Source organism: Macaca fascicularis, chromosome 3, assembly GCF_037993035.2.
Source record: "Macaca fascicularis isolate 582-1 chromosome 3, T2T-MFA8v1.1".
In the NCBI taxonomy this organism is placed as follows: domain Eukaryota; kingdom Metazoa; phylum Chordata; class Mammalia; order Primates; family Cercopithecidae; genus Macaca; species Macaca fascicularis.
In genome coordinates, this window is record NC_088377.1 from 99,769,857 (window position 1) to 99,790,074 (window position 20,218).

At 41.8% G+C, this 20,218-nt stretch overlaps 1 protein-coding gene across 3 annotated transcripts; it reads left to right on the forward strand.

The window, feature by feature from the left end:
* The first annotated feature begins 10,666 nt into the window (after window positions 1-10,666).
* On the forward strand, window positions 10,667-18,852 carry GGCT (gamma-glutamylcyclotransferase). 3 transcript variants are annotated; one of them, XM_005549880.4, is made up of 4 exons: window positions 10,667-10,923; window positions 14,776-14,921; window positions 16,546-16,681; window positions 18,238-18,852. In XM_005549880.4, exons 1-4 carry the CDS (start codon window positions 10,783-10,785, stop codon window positions 18,379-18,381), a joined length of 567 nt encoding a protein of 188 aa, XP_005549937.1. In that variant the 5' UTR covers window positions 10,667-10,782; the 3' UTR covers window positions 18,382-18,852. The 3 variants fall into 3 exon arrangements, with proteins under 3 accessions (XP_005549937.1, XP_005549939.1, XP_045244909.1); XM_005549882.4 differs by lacking the exon at window positions 16,546-16,681; XM_045388974.2 differs by lacking the exons at window positions 14,776-14,921; window positions 16,546-16,681.
* The last annotated feature ends 1,366 nt before the right edge of the window (window positions 18,853-20,218 follow it).

Here is a 20,218-nt window from a genome sequence, read left to right on the forward strand (position 1 = left end):
GAGCCTCAGTGTCCCCATCAGCAAAGAGGGCCCATTGTCAGCCACCCACAGGGCTCTCTATCTCAAAGTGGCTTGGAAGATTGGCTACCATCTGGGTGTGAGGAATCATTAGCAGTGAGGCCAAATTTGGGGAGCCTGAGAGGAGCTGTGCACCAAGAGGAGGGTTTTGTTTTTGTTTTTGTTTTTGTTTTTGTTTTGTTTTGAGAATCCAGAGGCCCTTATTGTCGGCTTCCTTTCTCAGCTGAACCCCTGCCCCCAGAGCTCCCAGCAGTGCCCTCTGAGGTGGTGGGACTGTGGGTGGTATAGTAACATCTTGGTTCTTAAAAGTAAAAATAAAGAACAGCAGCTCATTCCTCTCTGGGGAGGGGCTGGCTCAGGGTTACATAGTGAGGGTGGAGGCAGAGGTGGGCCCACAGTACCTCCTTTATTGGGTTGTCTGGGGACCCCTCTGGTCACCCGCCACCAGGAGGTGGAGGAGGGCATCTGGACAGTGAGGAAGAGGAGGCACCTTGTCCCATGCTGAGTGTCCCGGAGGACCTGGAGAGCTGGGAGGCCATGGTGAGCCTGACTCCCCCTGCGCCCATTTTGCCACCTTCCTCTGTGGTTCCTCCAAGACCCCTTTATGCTCTTAGTTTCCCTGTCTTCTGATTTCTCTGGACCCTCACCCCTTCCGGGAGCCAGTGGTCAGAAACCTGAGGCCCCAAGGGAAGGGGCTGTACTCCACCTCTCTGCCCCATTTGTTCTGTATATGCCCCTACAAGAATGCTTACATCTTGCCCTCAGGTGGCATTTTTCAAGTCCACTGGAGCCAGTGCCCAGGAGGAGCAGGCACAGTTACGAGAGCAGGTGAAAGAGCAGACGGTGTGCTGCCAGCGCCTGGTTCACCTGGTGGCCTCAGCCCAGAAGGAGCCAGAGGCAGCGGTCCCAGCCCCAGGGACTGGGGGCAAGTCTGTGAGTGGGGAGACCCACCGGGCCCTGCAGGAAGTCATGGAGAAGCTGGAGGTGAGTGAGTCCTGGCATGGGCCAAGAAGCGCAGGGGTGGGGCAGGTCACTGCCGAGATACGACCCCATTATGTTGACTCCAGAGTGGCTTTATGGAACTCCTGGAGGAGAAGGCAGACCTGAGTGAGCTGGTGGAGAAACAAGAACTTCAATCTATCCAGTACTGGAGAGAGAGATGCCAGCAGTGAGTGGGAGGCCAGGGCATGGCAGGGATCTTGCCAGTTGCCTAGGCTGGTGTCAGACTCCTCAAGTAATCCTTCTGCCTCGGCCTCCTAAAGTGCCAGGATTATAGGCATGAGCCACTACACGCCGCCTGGAGTTTTTTTAAAAGAGTCAGTTAAAGTGCTTCATTTAAGTGTATGTCTCTAAGAAAATTTAATAATTGATTATTGTTGAATAGACTGAAAACACAACATCCAAGCACATTAATTAAGCAAATAATGCAAGCATAGCTCTCACACTCCATAAATGTTTTCTAGGTGTCATTCCAAAGCCATTCTTTTTAGAGGATCTTTAAGAAAATGCTTGGCTGTCGTCTAACAATTATACAAGGTATTAAGAATTTACTGAGTTTACAGTTCTTTCTATGAAGGAAAGAATGAAGTCTACACCCAAGAGAAACATTGGAATTTTCATTTAAGTAAATCTGTATTCTCGTTTAAAATGTTACTAGTGCTCTTGTCGGCAATAGACACATGAAGCAAAATTTTCCTTTTACATTTGAATTTCAACTGCATTTAAAGTGTTATAAATACTATGAATACATAAGCTAAGGGAATGAATATATTAACTCTGATGCAGTTTGTCAGGTTTTAACAGTAGCGAATCTTGGGATCGGTACATCCCAATCCAGTATAGCTATGGTAAATGACATGTAGATCGCTGAATTGTATTTCCAGGACTTTTCAAAAGTGACTATTAAGGTTGGCCATGGGATCTAGCAAGTTATTGTCCTAGAAGACTTGTGGCCTTCTCCTAAACCAGACTGGGAAAATTCTGGTTCTTCTATTCACTGACATCTCAAAGGGCAAAGAGGGAGGCACCATGAGATTCTGCAGTTGCAGGCCTCTCAGGATGAGACTGTATTTTTCCATGCAGCAAGGTTGATTTGATCTGGCCTAATTCTCTGATTGATGTGCTGAGAGGCAGGACTACTTGGGAATGTATTCACTGTGCCTGATTTCTCTCTGGGCAATTTATTTGGCCATCAATCTTTTTATCCTCTTGACATTCGATTTCTAGATATTGGCCCAAATTCCATAAGATAGAAATTTTTGTTCTGAATTTTAATAATATATGTATTTTAATTAATAGTATATTTTAAAATAAAATACAACAAAAAGAAAAAAAAAGACAAAAAAGAAACCTAAGAATATATGCTCAAAAGTGCCAAAAATACAAAAGAAGACAGAATTTTTAAAATAAAAGCCTTTTGTTCCACTTGCTGCTCTTCTTCCCACTTCCTCAATTCCATTTCTTTTCCTATAGGTGATCATGGCTAACATTTTGGTATTTGTCTTTCCAAAGTGTATAGTTATAGATCTGAATAGAAATGTAGATACAGAGATATCAAAGACGAGCATGGGCCAAGCACTCAACAATAAACTACGTTGGGTCTACTTTTCAAAGTTACTCTCAAAACAAGAATACAGATTGTCTGTTAAACATACTGGAATTTTAATACATTCTCTTTTTTTTTCCTCCAGAACATTTCTGATTTCATATATTCTGGCATGTTTCCTGCCATGTGGCAAACCATAAGCTGAAAGAGATACAAATATAAATAACACTATGTCTAACAAAATTTGTTCAGTATATGCTAAAGCATTCGTATAAATGTCTACATCTTAAGTCAGAGCTAAAGAACAAGTTTCTCTCAGTAAATCGAGGAAAGCTGGGGGAAAAGACCATAGAGAAAAAGGATATGGGTGCCTGTATGAAGCAGGGGAGGTTTTTGACTCTGGTTCAGCTAATTAGCAAATATGTATCATTCATCTGTGCTGTGGTAGGCACTGTAGTATTGCATAAATAGAAGGTGTGGTCTTTGCCTCCAAAGGGCTTACCATCTACTGAGAAATCCGACTAGTCAGACAGCAGAGACTCAGATAATGAAGGCTTGTGTAAGAGCCTGAATTTGATAAAGTAAGGAATAAAAGACAGCCTCTACAGGTTTTTATAGATATGAGTGAGATGATAAAATCAAATTTAAACAATGTGTCTTCACACCCTTCTGGCCTTTCATTTCCATTCCATGAGTGCCACCCTGGCTTAGGCTTCCATGACTGCCTATTTGCAGTGACCTTGTATTCAGCACTCTGCCATCTCTCCCACTGCTTCCTCCCAAGCCATCCTGAACACAGCCACATGTTTGATTTTCCAATGGTACACAAGGGAACGTCTCTGTTCAAAAGCCAAAAATGACTCTTCTTTGGTCACCAAGTAGTCGGAACTTTTCGGTGCGAAACTCAAGACCCTCCCAGAAACGATGTTAATCTCCTTCCAGACTGTCTCCCATTTCCTAATATTAACTCCTTGCTCTGTTGAAATTGAAGCCATTTCCCAAAGCCACCTCTGTTATGTCCTTATGTGATTCCCGCCCTCTTCTTGTCCTCACCTGCAACCCCATCTCCATAGAAAAGCAGTCAGAAAAACCACCTCAGAAACTGTTGCAGTAATCCAGGAGTGAGATGAGGATAGGAGGGAGAGGGTGAGTGTGTGGGGATGAGGAGGAAGGTGGCACACAGGAAGTAGCCACAGACCTCATTGACTGTCGGTAGATAGGGTGTGAAGGAGAGAGGCGAGTCAAAGGTAACTCATTTTCGGTTTTAGGCAACAAATACAAGTCTTTCTCAATAACTGCTCATCCCACATACTTGTGGCTATTAGAGGTTGATATTTATTTCATACTGCCCGTAAACCTGGGACCATATATAATTAATGATGATTTCTCTGTATTCAAGATCACAAATATATGTGTGTGTGTGTGTGTGTGTGTGTGTGTGTGTGTGTGTGTGTGTACCTTAATGCAGGCATAACCAAATACTTTACTTTGGGAGCCCGATGTCTTTAAGATACACTCTAAAATATTATTGTGGAATTAGATACAGTGCTTTCCGCATAAACCATTAATAGATACATTGAGTAAGAATCTTTATTCCATTCCCAGTGTGATTTGGAGTGTAAGACTTAGGAAAGTGTCTGTGAAACCCACAGTGAGAAATTCCACTGGGTCTTGACAGCTGGAGTGGGCACTCAAATGTGCTCAGGACTGTTTCTCTCACTCCCTTCTCTGCTTGAGCTGTGGTTTGCTTTCTCCTTCTCTGTAGCTCAGATCATCTTCCTCCACTTCTCAGCCCACAGGTCTAACATGACTGGGACCAGCTCTGAGTGTTTCAAATGTGTAGGGCCCCAACCCTCTTAGACTCAGGTACACATTCTCAGGGAAGAAAACTGGAACCTGCAGAAATATCAGATCCCTATGTTCCCTGACCAGTGCTGCCTTCTCTAGAAGGAAAATCTACCAAGAAGAAAAATTACAGCTGGAAAGTTGTTTGGTAAGCATGGAATCACCTATTTAATCTCTCAGCAAGTCTCAACTGCTCTACCATTAAAAAAAAAGCAACCCAAATCCATCCTTTTCCCAGCTTCACTCCCTAGTCCAAAGCCACCATCCACTCTTGTGAAAACCTCTGCAGCACACTGTCTTTGCTTCTTTCTTTCTTTCTTTCTTTTTTTTTTTTTGAGACGGAATCTCACTCTGTCGCCCAGGCTGGAGTGCAGTGGCTGGATCTCAGCTCACTGCAAGCTCCCCCTCCTGGGTTCACGCCATTCTCCTGCCTCAGCCTCCCCAGTAGCTGGGACTACAGGCGCCCACCACCTCGCCCGGCTAATTTTTTGTATTTTTAGTAGAGACGAGGTTTCACCGTGTTAGCCGGGATTGTCTCCATCTCCTGACCTCGTGATCCGCCCACCTCAGTCTCCCAAAGTGCTGGGATTACAGGCGTGAGCCACCGCGCCCGGCCCCATCTTTGCTTATTTCTTAACTCTCATTTTTATCCCCTTAGAACTGATTCTCCACTCAGCATGCAGAACTATTCCTTTGAAATTCAGATCATATTCCTACCTAAACCACCCCCAATAGTTTGTGATCTCTTAGAATCCAGATTCGTTAACATGGCCTCAAGGGCCCACATGACCCGGCCCCTGCCTATCTCTCTACCTCCTCTCCCACGGCTCCTGCTTTTGTTCCTTCCACTCTAATCACTTGACCTCCTGACCTCAATCATGCTAATAAACTCATGCCTCATGTGGATTTATTTTCCTAGTGGAAGAAAATGCATTGATCTGTGAACACAAATACATGGTTTATCTGTTACAGTTCTCATTGCACATCAACAAACTGACTTTCTGATGTGTACATCCATCCCTTATGAGTCGGCTTAGTGTGAATCTGCCCCCTCTGGCAGTACCGACAAGATTGTGTTTCTCAGCCCACAGAGGTAAGACACAGACTCATGAGACCCAGTCTCTGTCTATACCACTAGAGTTCTACTGCCCCTGAATGGCATTGCCTGCACAGGTAGCTGGCCCTCCTCAGCAAACACACAGCCTTTGTACCATACAACTCTTCAGACTTGCTATGATGTACAAATGTCTTTCCTTGAAATGCTCTTCTGAAAATGGTAAATGCTAAAACTGATTACAGTGCTATTGAAAGTGGATGAGCAAGTTGATCTGCTGAGATGTGAAAACAAATTCTATTTTAATTTTTAATCTAAAATATTAGAAAGAATTTTGCTTTCCTATACTTTGCTATATTTAGTAAATAAACACTAATATAAGAATTTTGCTTTACTATAACAGTAGAACCCTCAGTTAACCAGGCAGTCATCATCTGTCACATAAAAGGTATCCTGAGGAGGAATGGCAGTGCCTCCCCTGGGGAAGAGGCTGATGGTGGCTCTGGCTCTCAGTCAGTCACTTTCCTTATCTCAGTATTTACTGTCATTTATCTGTGCTTAGCTAAACAGATTTATCAAGAATTAACTCTCACAAAACAGGAACATAAAAGATTTCTGCAAAGAATTGGACAGGCACTCCTGTTAAAATTGCAAGCAGAAGAAAAGAAAAAAAGAAAGGGACAGAGTCGACATTTCTCATACTTCTGGTACAAGCTCCTCATCATATTCACTGTGGTGTAAAAATAATGGTGATCTAGTAACATCTGACAAGGTCAGCCAAAATGATATATATAAGAATTTAGTCCTCCACCTAGGAGGGCTATTAGCAATACAAATTTCCATCTACTATAACTTGTAATTAACTTTGACCTATATGTGTATTTCCCTTGAGATTGGCCAATGATTGATTGAAGCTACCACAATTAATGACAGATAAAACAGCTTTTTTTATTTTAAAATTTCTATTTTGTGGGTATTATAGAATGTATTTTATATATTAACATACACATAATTATATACTATTATAATCATATATTAATATTAACATATAATTGTGTGTGTTCAAAAATTTTTAATGGCACAATCAAAAAACTTTAAAGCCCACTGGATTAAAAGATGGCATTTGGGGCCCAGCACGATGGCTCAAGTCTGTAACCTCAGCACTTTGGGTGGCTGAGGTGAGGGGATCGCTTGAGCCCAGGAGATCAAGGCCAGCCATGGGCAACATGGCAAAATCCCATCTCTACAAAAAATACAAAAATTAGCCAGGTGTGTCACACCTGGAGTCCCAGCTGCTCAAGAAACTGGTGAGAAGATCACTTGAGCCTGCAAGGTCGACGCTGCAGTGAGCCATGATTGCACCACTGCACTCCAGCTTGGGAGACAGAGCAAGGCCTTGTTTCAAAAAATAAGAATAAAAGATGACATTAAGAAGAAATCTGATCTCATTATCTTTATTATCAAGTGATTGAAGGCTATAATCATTATTTCATAATCTTGTAGATAATGATTGTACTTGAAAGTGGGCTGTTAATAACTAGATATATCTAGAGCACCAAGGTTTTACAATTGTTAAAGATTTGACTTAGAGTCAGACTGCATGGCTGAATCTCTGCTTCAGTCATTGCTAACTACAACCTGGGGCAAGTTAGTTGACCTACTATGCCTGTTTCCTCACTGTAAAAGGAGAATAATATCAGTACTTTCCATATAGGACTATTTTCAGGATTAAATGAGCTAATACATTTAAGAATTTAGGCCAGTGCCTGGCATTTAAGAAGTGCTCAATGAATGTTAACTAATATTAACCAAGCTTTGGTTAAATTTGAAAAAACAAACACAAAGACACAACTAACTTTGTTACCTACTGCCCCTTGCTGGCCAACCAGGGTTAGTACACTGCAGTCTATGTGGGGAAGCTAAATAAGTGCTTGGAGTAACGAAAGATTTTCAGTGTTGAGGGTAATATCAATGCTAAGCTTATGAATATTTTTTCAAAATAGCCTTGAGAAAAATCAATTGTCATGAAATTAAGTAATTAGCAAGAAGTATAGGAAGAGAAATTAAATATCTGTAACAATAATTAAATAATAAGCACATTTAGATTCTTAACAGCAGTTGAAAAGCAAGACATTTTAAATTGCAGTGCTCTGAAATAGGACCCTTGAGAATTTATTGTGCAATAGAACATGATTCGTCAAGAAAAGCAACTTGCTGCCTGAAATGACCAAGTATGCGTTTCAAGTTCTGCCTAGATGTTTGAGGGGTGGGAGGAGGTATTATCTTCCTATTCACAGATTATATAATAATAATAATGCTATTGCTTATTGAGTGCTCACTATATGGCAAGGGCTTTCCATATATCACTTTTTTCCTTGTTCTTTTTTTAACATGAAAATATTCAAACATAATATAATGAACATCCATGTACATAACTCCGTTTAACATTTAACACTTTCTATATTTTTTTGTTCTGAATTATCTTAAAATATAGATATCAAATATCTCAACCCTATATATGCCAGTGTGCATGTCTAAAAATAGAGACATTTTTCTACTGAAGCACAATACCATTATCACACCTAATAACAATTGCCTAATATCATCTAATGCCCTAGTGAAAACTCAAATTTCTTCAGTTGTCCCCAAAATATCTTTTGTATCTGGCTTATTAAACCAGAATCAACAGAGGACAAGCCATGCATTTGGTTATTATGTTTGTTTGTTTGTTTGTTTGCTTATTTATTTATCTTTTGAGATGGAGTCTCGTTCTGTTGCCAGGCTGGAGTGCAATGGCGTGATCTTGGCTCACTGCAACTTCCGCCTCCCAGGTTCAAGCAATTCTTCTGCCTCAGCCTCCCGAGTAGCTGGCACTACAGGCATGCACCACCAGGCCCAGCTAATTTTCATATTTTTAGTAGAGACAGGGTTTCGCCATGTTGGCCAGGAAGGTCTCCATTTCTTGACATTGTGATCTGGCCGCCTCCACCTCCCAAAGTGCTGGGATTACAGGCATGAACCATCACACCCGGCCATGTTTTTAAAATTTCTTTTAATCTAGAGCAGCCATCCTTCAGTCCTGCTTTTTTTTTTTTTTTTTTTATGACACTGACTTATTGAAGAGACTGGGCCACGTGTTCAGTAGGGTGTTCCACCATTTATTCTAGGTTTTTCTGGTTGTTTCCTCTTGATGTCATTTTATTCTTCTATTCTTACAGTTCCTGAGACAGGAAGATAGATTTCAAGGCTTAATGATGTTGAGGTTAAAATTTTTTGGAAACAATACTTCAAAGATGATGCTGAGCTTCATACTGCATCAGATTGGGAGACATTTAATGTCAGGCTGGGTCACTTTTATGGTGATAAGATGTATCTGGGTTAAGGTAGGAGGGGCAAGATTTCCCTGTGTTGTAAAAATGTAACCAATAGTAGGCCGGGCGCGGTGGTTCACGCCTGTACGCCTGTAATCCCAACACTTTGGGAGGTCGAGGCAGGCAGATCACGAGGTCAGCCGATTGAGACCTTCCTGGCCAATATGGTGAAACCCCGTCTCTACTAAAAATACGAGGGCTCCTGTAGTCCCAACTACTTGGGAGGCTGAGGCTGGAGAATGGCGTGAATGCGGGAGGCGGAGCTTGCAGTGAGCCGAGATCGAGCCACTGCACTTCAGCCTTGAGACAGTAAGACTCTGTCTCAAAAAAAAAAAAAAAAAAAAAAAAAATTGTAACTGGCAGTAATCCCTAGGGGAATAATTTGGCATCAACTGAATATCCTGTTCCTTATCACCTTTTCATCAAATGATATCATTGATGATCCTGGCATGAATCAATTATGAAATTCCATTATTCATTTATGATTACTTAGTTGGCATACTTTTGTAAAGAGAACTGTTCCCTCATCAACTGGTGCTCATCTATCAACTGTATTTCGGTTAGCCCGAAATACAGCTGCTACTAGAAAGGCGAATACCTGTTTGTTTTCTTAAATTATCATTTTGCAGAGTAAAGAGTTAGTGTAATAGTCATCACCAATAGTGTGGCAAATGAAGTTAATTTTTTAAAATTTGGATTACTCTTTGGGGGCAGTGACTTTTTTATGTTTAAAGTTTCCAATCACTTTTCAGTTTGCGTCATTGTTATTTTTGATTCTCAAATTGTTCTAATTTTGGCCAGTTGGCGACTTCAGGCTGGCTCCCATGTCCTTTTAGAAGGACCTTGTTCGTCTTGAGAGTCGTCCTGACTTGCTGACACAAGTTGTCCTCATTCACTCCCAGCTTCTGACCTGGCATCAGTCATTTCTCGAAGGAGCGCTTGGTACCTTTTAGTGGGGGGTGGCATTTAGAGATTAATAGCTGGGTGTCAAGGATAGACAATGCTCCTATACCCTTCATATTCATATTTTCATTCAAAAACTAACAATATAGGTTTTTAAAAAATACACTCAGGATGTGTGGTGAGGGGGAGGGGGAAACCAAACACAATATAGGGGTTTCCACTGTGATCCTAATTTATATTATGATCCCAATTTTTAAAAAGAGGAAACGGAGACCAGAGGTGCCCAAGGTTACTTGGCTAGTAACTGGCAGCGTCGGAATTTAAGCCCAGGCATGTTACTTCCATCAGGGAAGGGAGTCCCAGGGCTCCAGCAGGCGACGGGTCTGTGGAAAGGGGTCAGGTTGATGACCAGGGCTCGGGGTGCGGGAACCAGCAGAAAGGGTTAACGGACCGTCCTGCCTGACTCCTCTAGGCCAGGAAGGCAGGACAGGGCGAGCTGCTGGGCGAGGGAGCCGCTGATGGAGTGGCCAGGGCCGCTGTTTCGCCTCAGATCTGACCAGAACTCCCTAAGGCGCAGAAAGTACCAAAGAACCACACGCGCGCAGCCTTGAGCAGATAAACCAGTCACCCGCCGAGACCTTCAGCGGGTGCGCATCCGACCCGACCCGCCCGTGAGGAGTGCTTGCCCACCCCTCAATCAGAGAATCAGAGGAAGCCTTGAGCAAGGAGGGGCGGGACATCACTGGATCCTGTCTATTGAGGAGCCAGCGCCGGGTCGCTTCGGGACAGAGTATTTCTGAGTCTCAGCGGAAGGCGGAGAGAAGGCCGTGGGGATGGCCAATCAAAGGGGGCGACTCAGGTAGGTGGGGACCGGCAGCCAATCAGGAGAGCGCTCGCTCCTGACCGGCCCACGCTTCCCGCCAGTCCCCTAACCCCGAGGCTGCGGGGCGGCTGTCACTGCGCCGGAGTAGTGGGCCGCAGTGCTGCGCTCTCTGGCCGCTCCTTACAGCTCTGCTCCAGGCTCCCGTGCAGACGTGTAGTGGGACATGGCGAACTCGGGCTGCAAGGACGTCCCGGGTCCGGATGAGGAGAGTTTTCTGTACTTTGCCTACGGCAGCAACCTGCTGACCGAGAGGATCCACCTCCGAAACCCCTCGGCGGCGTTCTTCTGTGTGGCCCGCCTGCAGGTGAGTGCCCCGCCCGCGCTACCCACTCCGGGGCCGGGGGCACACGTGGCCGATCGGGACAGGCATGCAGTTCTTCCTGATGAGGGTAGTAGGACGAGGCTTCAGCCTCCTGGGCGGGTCCACCTCCTCCGCTGGGCCCACTGCCCGGCGCTGCCCCGGCCACGGTGCCCTCTCAGGCTGCCCGGAGCTTTCCCCCTCCTGGCCTGTGCACCGGCTGCTCGGTCTGCACCGATTTGGCCTCTCGTCCACTAACTTAACAGTGCATTCAGTGAGTACTTCTGAGGAGCCTTCTTTGACCCGGGTCTGGGAATTGGTTGCTTTCTGCTCTGTACATACCTTTAATACAGCACTTCTCACCTCGCATTGTGAAAATCCGTTTACCTGCCTTTCGCTCCTCCTCTGAGAGGTCCTGAAAGCTAGGACCATGTCTTATTCGTAATAGTGCTGTGCTCAGTTAGGTCAAGGGCCTGGATGAACTATAACCAGTGTTGGTAAATCATTGCTCTTCAGCCCAGTCCATTCATTCACTTAGCACATATTCTTCCAGCACTTAACACTAGGGGTATAAACATGATTGAGTAAAGTGACTGTTTTGAGGAACTCTCAGCCTGTGGGAGAGAGGTGCAATAGAGTACGTACAAAACTTTTTGATAGCATCGAACGAGACAAACATGATCTCTGCTAACCTCGTCAGAGTTCTTAGTTGCAAGCAACAGAAACTGGCTGATTTAAGCAAAAAAAAAAAAAAAAGAATGTGTTGAAAGGCTATTGGAGAGCTCACAGAATGACCAGGAAGGCAGGAGTACAAAGCTGACAAAACGGACAGGCATAAAGGGAGGCGCAGCAACTGTAATACAGTGGGCATCACACAACAGAACCAGCCCAGGGAGCCTCTTCTGCGCCACTGCTGAACTTGGTAAGCATGGATGCTGTATTGTCTACCACCACCACCACCTGCCCTGGACGCTGCCTGCCTCTGTACATCCCTGCAGTTCCTGAAACCCGAATGTGTCGGCCACTCTGGAGTCCCTGCTGTCTTGGGCACTAGCTTCTGATTGAAAGCCCCAGAATGTCTTGATTGGCTAAGTTTTGGCCACATACCCATGCTATGACTTTAAGCAAAACTGAGAGAACCAACTTCTGGCCTTTGAAGCCTCAAAAATGGGAGTCAGGCTCTGGTACTCCCTATTCCCAAACTCGTCAAGTAGGAAATTTCCCAACTGTAGGAAGGGAGTCCAAATGCTTATAGTCAGGGCAGGGGGAAGAGAGATCAAACAAGGGATTATTCAGTTACAGGTATATGGTCCATCTTTAAAAGGAGGCATGCACAGTGAAATGGGGTGTATGACCAGGGTACCTGACCTAACCAGGATGCTCAGGAAAGCCCTGCCTGAAAGTGTGACTTTTAAGCTGAGATCTGAATGATTGCAGAGGTGGGAAGCACACAAAACAGGGGACAGCACCTTCTGCAAAGGGCCTGAAGAAAGAGGAGGCTGGATCTTTCGGTCAGTGTGGCTGGAGTTTAGTAAGGGGAATGTGGCATGAAGACTGGAGAGATGTGGAAGGGCCACATCTTCCGAGACCTCAGAAGCCAAATAAGACACACTGCAGAACTAAAGCACATGAAAGATCAGATTTCTATCTCCCAAAGCTCATTCTGGTCACATGGAAAATAGATTTGAGGGAGGGAAGAGTGGATATGGAGAGTTCAGGAAGTTTTTACAGCAATTTTTGCCAAAGATAATGAATGGCATCTTGAACTAGGGTGGTGGCAGGGCGGGGCGATGGATTGGAGAATGAATTTGGAGATAAGATTGTTAAAGCATATAGTGATCGAGTGTGAAGAGAGTATCAAAGATGACTCAGGTTTTTGGCAGCAGATAGGTGCAGGTGATGTTTGCAGAGAGAAGAGGAAACTCCAGTTGGGGAGGAGAAAATTGTAAGTTCAGTTTGAACATTTTGAATTTGAAATGCTTGCTAAACAGTCAAGTGAACAGAATAATATTAGTGAACATTTATTAAGTGCTTACTGTGTGCTAGGCCCTGTTCTAAGCACTTCTTCTGAAGCTCAGAAGAGAGATCTAGTCTGGGTTTAAAGATGATCAGAATATTTGAAGTCATTGCAGGGGATGAGAATGTCTTGGGCAAATTGCCGAATGAATAGAGAAAATGGCCTAGATCATCGGTGTCCAAACTTTTGGCTTCCCTGGGCCACATTGGAAGAAGAAAAATTGTCTTGGGCCATAAGTAAAATACACTAAAACTAACAATAGCTGATGAGCTTAAACAAACAAACAAACAAACACAAAAGCCCATGCCTAATTTTCGTGATGTCCGCCACCACAGGTAAGCAAAAAAATTCTTGCATTCAAAGGGTTGGACACCCGTGGCCTAGACTAAGCCTTGAGCAACTCCAACATTTAAAAATCAGGTAATGGAGGAGGAGTTGGCAAAGGGGATTGAGATCAAGGAATAGCCTGAAAATCAGGAAAGAGGCAGATCAGGAGAAGATGGTTACCTATGTTCTACTGAGAAGTGGAACAAGATGAGGAATGAAAATTGTTTATTGGATTTAGCAATACACAACCAGTTAGTGTGAATTGTAACTTTTATCAGGTCTCCTGGTGTCCTGCCAGAGACACGTGGTCCTAGAAGAACATCTCTTATGCTGAATAAAGGTACTGGTCGCTCCAGCCAACCCTATACCTGCGATGTCTGACACGTTTTTTGAGAAAATACAAGTGACAGGGGTAAAATATAAACCTGAAAAGGATCCTAGAAGTATCACTTAGTTTAACCTTTTAAATTTGTCTATAAGGAAATTAAGCTCTGGAAAGATGGAAAGAAATCTTCCTAGGCCAAATAAGCCGTATAAGGATTCTGTTTTTTATTTGTTTTGTTTTTATTTTTTATTTTGTTTTTTCACGTAAGGATTTTTAATCTTCCCCAGGACTCTATCCCCTGCTTGCCCACCTCTGTGAGGAAAGAAGTTAAGCTAGAAACCTAGTTTCATTACTTACTAGTTCCAAGACCTTAGGCAGGTTGCTTAATCTTTCTAACCCACAGTGTTTACTGCTGTAAAATGGGTATAAGAAAGTTGTTAGCAAAATAAAAGGGAATGGTCCGTATAATGCCAATAGCACGGAGTACAAAAGGATCCACCCGCCACGGCCTCCCAAAATGTTGGGATTACAGACATAAGCGACTGCACCTGGCCCCCAAAACACACTCTTTTATCCACACCTTTGGGCATGCTCATCCCCTGCTTAAATGTCCTTCCCATTTGCAGTTAGTGTTAGCTGCTCTTATGATTACTGTAGATAAATTAGTATAATTCATGAGTATTAGTGTTCATAAGTACACAAATCATTCATCCTCAAATGCCAGGTCTCTCAGGGCAAATTTGGTGATATATGTTGGTAGGATACTCTACAGACATAAAAGAAGAGAGAATATTATAACCCACATGTAGCCATCACCCAGCTTGTCTCTAAGTAAAAATTTATGTGTATGTAAGAAGACTGGGAAGTAATTTGCAAAAATGAAAACAGTTGTGTTAAGGCATTGGGGTTATGGGATTTTTTTTTTCCTTAAACTTTTTGTTTTTGTTAAGATGTCTGTACATATTCAGTATATGTTTCATTTTTAAAGAAAAATATAAAAAAAATAGTCCTTGGGATCTGGGTCCTTGTCTGTTTAACTTTATATTTTCCACAGCTTCTTAGACATAGAAGGAACTCTGTTTATTGAATGTTTTAATTGCATGGAGTTCAAGGTAAATCCTTTTTATTTTGAGGAGGGAAATTTTGGTTCAAGTGGATATTGATCATATCACTTTGATTTCCTTTGTAGGATTTTAAGCTTGACTTTGGCAATTCCCAAGGCAAAACAAGTCAAACTTGGCATGGAGGGATAGCCACCATTTTTCAAAGTCCTGGCGATGAAGTGTGGGGAGTAGTATGGAAAATGAACAAAAGCAATTTAAATTCTCTGGATGAGTAGGTGGCTTCTAATTATAAGTTAAACAATAACTAATTCAGAAAGCAGATTATATGTGAGGATGTGTATCTGTGTGTTAGTTTTTCAAAACCACATACTACAGACATATTCATTATACTTTTAGAGTCAACATAAAAGGCATGATAATGTGAGTTTGCTAAAAAGTCTAGAAGGGCTACACTTTCTGATAAAGATTTAGGGGGATGTTTGTAATCTCTTACATAAAAGATGGAAGCCCTTATTTTTCATTCTATTGTCTTTTATAATTTTTCTTTGTAGTTTCATACTGTGAAAAGGCATGAAGATTTCTGTAATTGTTACATATTTTTGTTGATTTTGAAAGTTACTTGAATTCAGTTTTTAAAGAACAATTTTTTAAGATGGCGGGTGCATCAGTAAATAAGTAATACTTTGTAAAAGCATTTGACAACATGTTAGAAATGCTTTGATACTTTTTATAACTAGAGCTGTCAGAGTTGTGTGGCAGAGCATTTCATACAAAGAAAAGTTGCAGAAGAGGCCTTGAGAAGAGAGGGTTATCTGACATGCTGGATACTGTACCTTACTTGTGAAGGAGAATGAGCCATCCTCTCTACCTTTTTTCTAGGTGGATATTCTCTTGCTGTCAGAACACCATCCATTTTTTGTAGCCCAAAGAACAATGTTTCAGGGGTATAAAGATGAAAAACAAACAAACAAAGTACATTGAAGCCTCTTTTAGGACAAGATAAATATGGAGAGTTATGTTAGGACTATAACAAGTAACATTATGTCTCAGGCCTTCTAATTGAAATGCTAAGCTAAGCTGCCTTTTTTTTTTTTTTTTTTTTTTTTTTTGAGATGGAGCTTCGCTCTTGTTGCCCAGGCTGGAGTGCAATGGCACGATCTCGTGCTCACCCCAACCTCCGCCTCCCAGGTTCAAGCGATTCTCCCACCTCAGCCTCCCGAGTAGCTGGGATTACAGGCATGTGCCACCGTGCCGGGCTAATTTTGTGTGTGTGTGTGTTTTTTTTAGTAGAGACGGGGTTTCTCCATGTTGGTCAGACTGGCCTCGAACTCCTGACCTCAGGTGATCGCCCGCTTTGGCCTCCCAAAGTGCTGGGATTACAGGTGTGAGCCACTGCACCTGGCCTTTTTTTTTTTTTTTCTTTTTGAGATGGAGTCTTGCTGTCTCCCAGCCTGGATTGCCCCAGTGTAATCTCGGCTCACTGCAACCTCCACTTCCCGGGTTCAAGTGATTCTCCAGCCTCAGCCTATTGAGTAGCTGGGATTACAGGTGTCCACCACCACACCTGGCTAATTTTCATATTTTAGTGGAGATGGCATTTCACCATGTTGGCCAGGCTGGTCTTGAACTCCTGACCTCAAGTGATCCACCTGTCTCTGGCTCCCAAAGTGCTGGGATTACAGGTGTGAGCCACCGCACCCAGCCTAAATGCAAGGCTTACTTTTAATGTGGTAAATTTATATATTTTTTATCCCAAATACATAGGGAGCAAGTATGTTCATATGTAGTTAAATGTTTAATCCCATACCCCGTCTTGACTATTATAAAAAGACCTTACCCAGTGAGCTAAATTGGCTAGGTCAAATATGGTTAAAATTTGGCTGTCCTGGTTTCAGGCAAGAAGGGGTTAAAAGTGGAATGTATGTTGTAATAGAAGTTAAAGTTGCAACTCAAGAAGGAAGAGAAATAACCTGTCGAAGTTATCTGATGACAAATTACGAAAGTGCTCCGCCATCCCCACAGTATAAAAAGGTAAGCTATTTACAGACTGGTGGTGATTACTTTTTAAATTTCACTGAGAGAAACTAAAGAATATATTTTTTTAAAAGACTTTAGGCCTGACGTGGTGGCTCACACCTGTAATGCCACCACTTTGGGAGGCTGGGGTGGGCAGATCACCTGAGGTCAGGAGTTTGAGACCAGCCTAGCCAACATGGTGAAACCTCGTCTCTACTAAAAATACAAAAACTAGCAGGCCGTGGTGGCGGGCACCTGTAATCCCAGCTACTTGGGAGGCTGAGGCATAAGAATAGCTTGAACCACGGAGGTGGAGGTTGCAGTGAGCTGAGATCAGGTGATAGTGAGATGCTCTCAAAAAATTTTTTAAAAAAGAAATAAAAGGCTTTGTATGTTTTAAATTCTGCATAAATATTTATTTTAATAAAAATGTCTTTAAATATAAAAATGATAGTTATTTACCTAATGTACAGATTCAAAATTATTATTATGTGTAATGATTGAATTATGTTTTTAAAACTATTTATTAAAAAAAATTTTTAGAAATGTATGTGAGTCAGAATTCTAGACATGTATTTTCTTCCTTTCTCTCTCTCTCTCTCTCTCTCTCTCTCTATTTCTTTCTTTTGCCTGGCAATAAATTTTTGCTTCATTTTTATGAGGTAAGCATGTATTGAAGTAGAAAAGAATATTTATGAGTGTATTTTAACAGATTTAGTATCTCTCTCGTGCTCTCTCTCTATATATGTGTGTGTATATATGTGTGTGTGTGTGTGTGTGTGTGTGTGTATATGCTTTCGTAATGTTTTTCTCCCCATAACACAGTATTTTTTGAATACCAAGATTCATTTTTATAGGGGAAAAAACATACTTTCTACTGCTGAAGTGTTTTTCATCCCTAGATGGAGAAAGAAACATCACACTGCCTTTCAGAATCAGGGAAATCACCCTTGCAAGCACAAGACAAGAATGTGGGATAGAGACCCCAACATTCCTGTTCAGAACCCAAGCTTAGCTGTCTGTTGGCAGGCCCAATCAGGTCATGGCACCTGTAATAGGTAATCTGGTTCCTAGGCCTCGTCTGGAATTTTCTAGTATGGAACCTAGAGAAATTAACCTGGTATAGATCTTGAAAGTATCACTGAACATAGTTGCCATTTATTCCCCCATGTCTAATTCAGAGCAAGGGTAAACTCTGGCATTATAACCAAAACTGCTCTCTGTAAACTTTAAATTTTTTTTGAAGAATGGTATTTTTTTTTTCTTAAAAGGCCATACAAATTCTATATAGATATTTTTGTCTTAATATTAAAATATTTAAAATCACATATTGAGAAAGTTGATATTCCATGAGGATGCTTCATTTGGCTTTGAAAACTCCATACGCATTCATGCTCAGCGTGAGAGGAATGATGGTATTCTATTTGTTATGTAACTGTTTATCCTAGAGTTATCTGAAAGCTAGTATTTCATACCTTGAGAAGGCAAATAAAGCTGTGGTATGGTACATTATATTATATTCCTAACTAAAGGTTTTTGTTTGTTTGTTTGTTTGTTTTAACCATTTCCAGATTATTTGCATGGGTGCAAAAGAAAATGGTTTGCCGCTGGAGTATCAAGAGAAGTTAAAAGCAATAGAACCAAATGACTATACAGGAAAGGTCGCAGAAGAAATAGAGGACATCATCAAAAAGGGGGAAACACAAACTCTTTAGAACATAACAGAATATATCTAAGGGTATTCTATGTGCTAATATAAAATATTTTTAACACTTGAGAACAGGGATCTGGGAGATCTCCATGTTTGATCCATTTGCGGCAGTGCGCTGAAGGAGTATCTTACTTGGGTGATTCCTTGTTTTCAGACTATAAAAAGAAACTGGGATAGGAGTTAGACAATTTAAAAGGGGCGTATGAGGGCCTGAAATGTGTGACAAGTGAATGTGAGTACCCCTTCTGTAAACACTGAAAGCTATTCTCTTGAATTGATATTAAGTGTCTCCTTGCTCTGGTAAAAGATAGATTTGTAGCTCGCTTGATGATGGTGCTGGTGAATTGCTCTGCTCTGTCTGAGATTTTAAAAAATCAGCTTAATGAGAGTAATCTGCAGAGAATTGATAATAACATTTTGAAAATTGGAAAGATGGTATACTGTTTTTAGAGGAATAAACGTATTTGTGGTTTAACCTGTTGTCTCTACTAAAGTACTTCATTTCATTATGTTGTTAAATCATCACACATGCTGGGTCTGGTCTTGGCCATGCAGCATCTGTAGTAGAGTAGTATTGTACAGACTCTGGAGCCAAATAGCCAAGGATCAATTGTCTGTGCCACCATTTATTCTCTGTGTCTCAGTTTCTTCACATATAAAGTGAGGATAACCAAAACGTCTACATCTTAGGATTATTTTGAGGATTAAATGAGTATGTGTGTGTGTGTATGTGTGTGTGTGTGTGTGTGTATATATATATATATATATATACTCATTTAATATATATATATATGAGAAATCTTAGGATAGAAAGTGGCATATGGTAAGTATTAGCAATTCTTATTTTATTGAAGAATTAAATTTGTCCAGGGCCATCTTTGGAAAATGATTTTAAAGTAGGAAAGTCAGTACGATGAAGAAAAAAATGTGGGGCGGCAGAGGCACTTGGATTCTTGGCTTTTCAAGAAATAGTGACCTTAAATTTATGTACTGAATAAGTGAAGAAAAGAAGAGTCATGCATATTAGTTATCAAAAATTCTCTGTGTCTCTGTGGAATGCAGTGAGCTGTGCCTTCTGAGCTGGAATGAGGCTGAACATGTTGCAGGAGTATAAAATAAAAATGTGTTCTCTTATGAAAAATGTAAAAGGAATGTTCAGGCTACAGCTGCAATTCTGTAGTGAGGCTGTCATAGACTACAGGTTAGACCATATTTCACAGCTATCACAGTTCACTATTTCCCATATATCCTCTCCCATATTCTAGTTTTCTCCTTGTTCTTAATTCCTCCCAAGAAAACCAAGTTTGTCAGTGAGCAAGAACCCACTTACAAGGCTTATAGTAGTATAGTGAACAAGGCTCAGTTTTGCTGTAGATACTAAGAATTGAACATTATTCTAATAATCTCTCACATAAGTGACAACTTTGGTTAAATAATTCAAAATGCTAACAATAAAAACCTTCATGTCTGCCTTTTAAGAAAAATCTGGGGCTGGGCACGGTGGCTTGCACCTATAATCCAGCACTCTGGGAGGCAGACGTGGGAGGATCACTTGAGGATAGGAGCTCAAGACCAGCCTGGGCAACACAGCAAAAACTCGTCTCTACAAAAAAGTTAAAACATTAGGTATGGTGGCACATACTTGTAGTCCCGGCTACTCAGGAGGCTAAGTTGGGAGGATCACTTGAGCCTAGGAGTTCGAGGCTGCAGCGAGCTATGATTGTGCCACTGGATTCCAGCTTGGGCAACAGAGCAAGACCCTGTCTAAAAAAAAAGATGAAGAAAGAAAAGCCTAATAATCATGAGAAATACTGTTTTTTAACATTGTTTTCAAGGTAATA

Excerpts from the sequence above, each read along its gene's own strand:
- GGCT (XM_005549880.4), top strand. The coding sequence starts at position 10,783 with ATGGCGAACTCGGGCTGCAAGGACGTCCCGGGTCCGGATGAGGAGAGT. Across the intron at positions 10,924-14,775 it reads TCTGTGTGGCCCGCCTGCAG|GATTTTAAGCTTGACTTTGG; the intron begins GTGAGTGCCCCG and ends TTTCCTTTGTAG. Across the intron at positions 14,922-16,545 it reads AATTTAAATTCTCTGGATGA|GCAAGAAGGGGTTAAAAGTG; the intron begins GTAGGTGGCTTC and ends TCCTGGTTTCAG.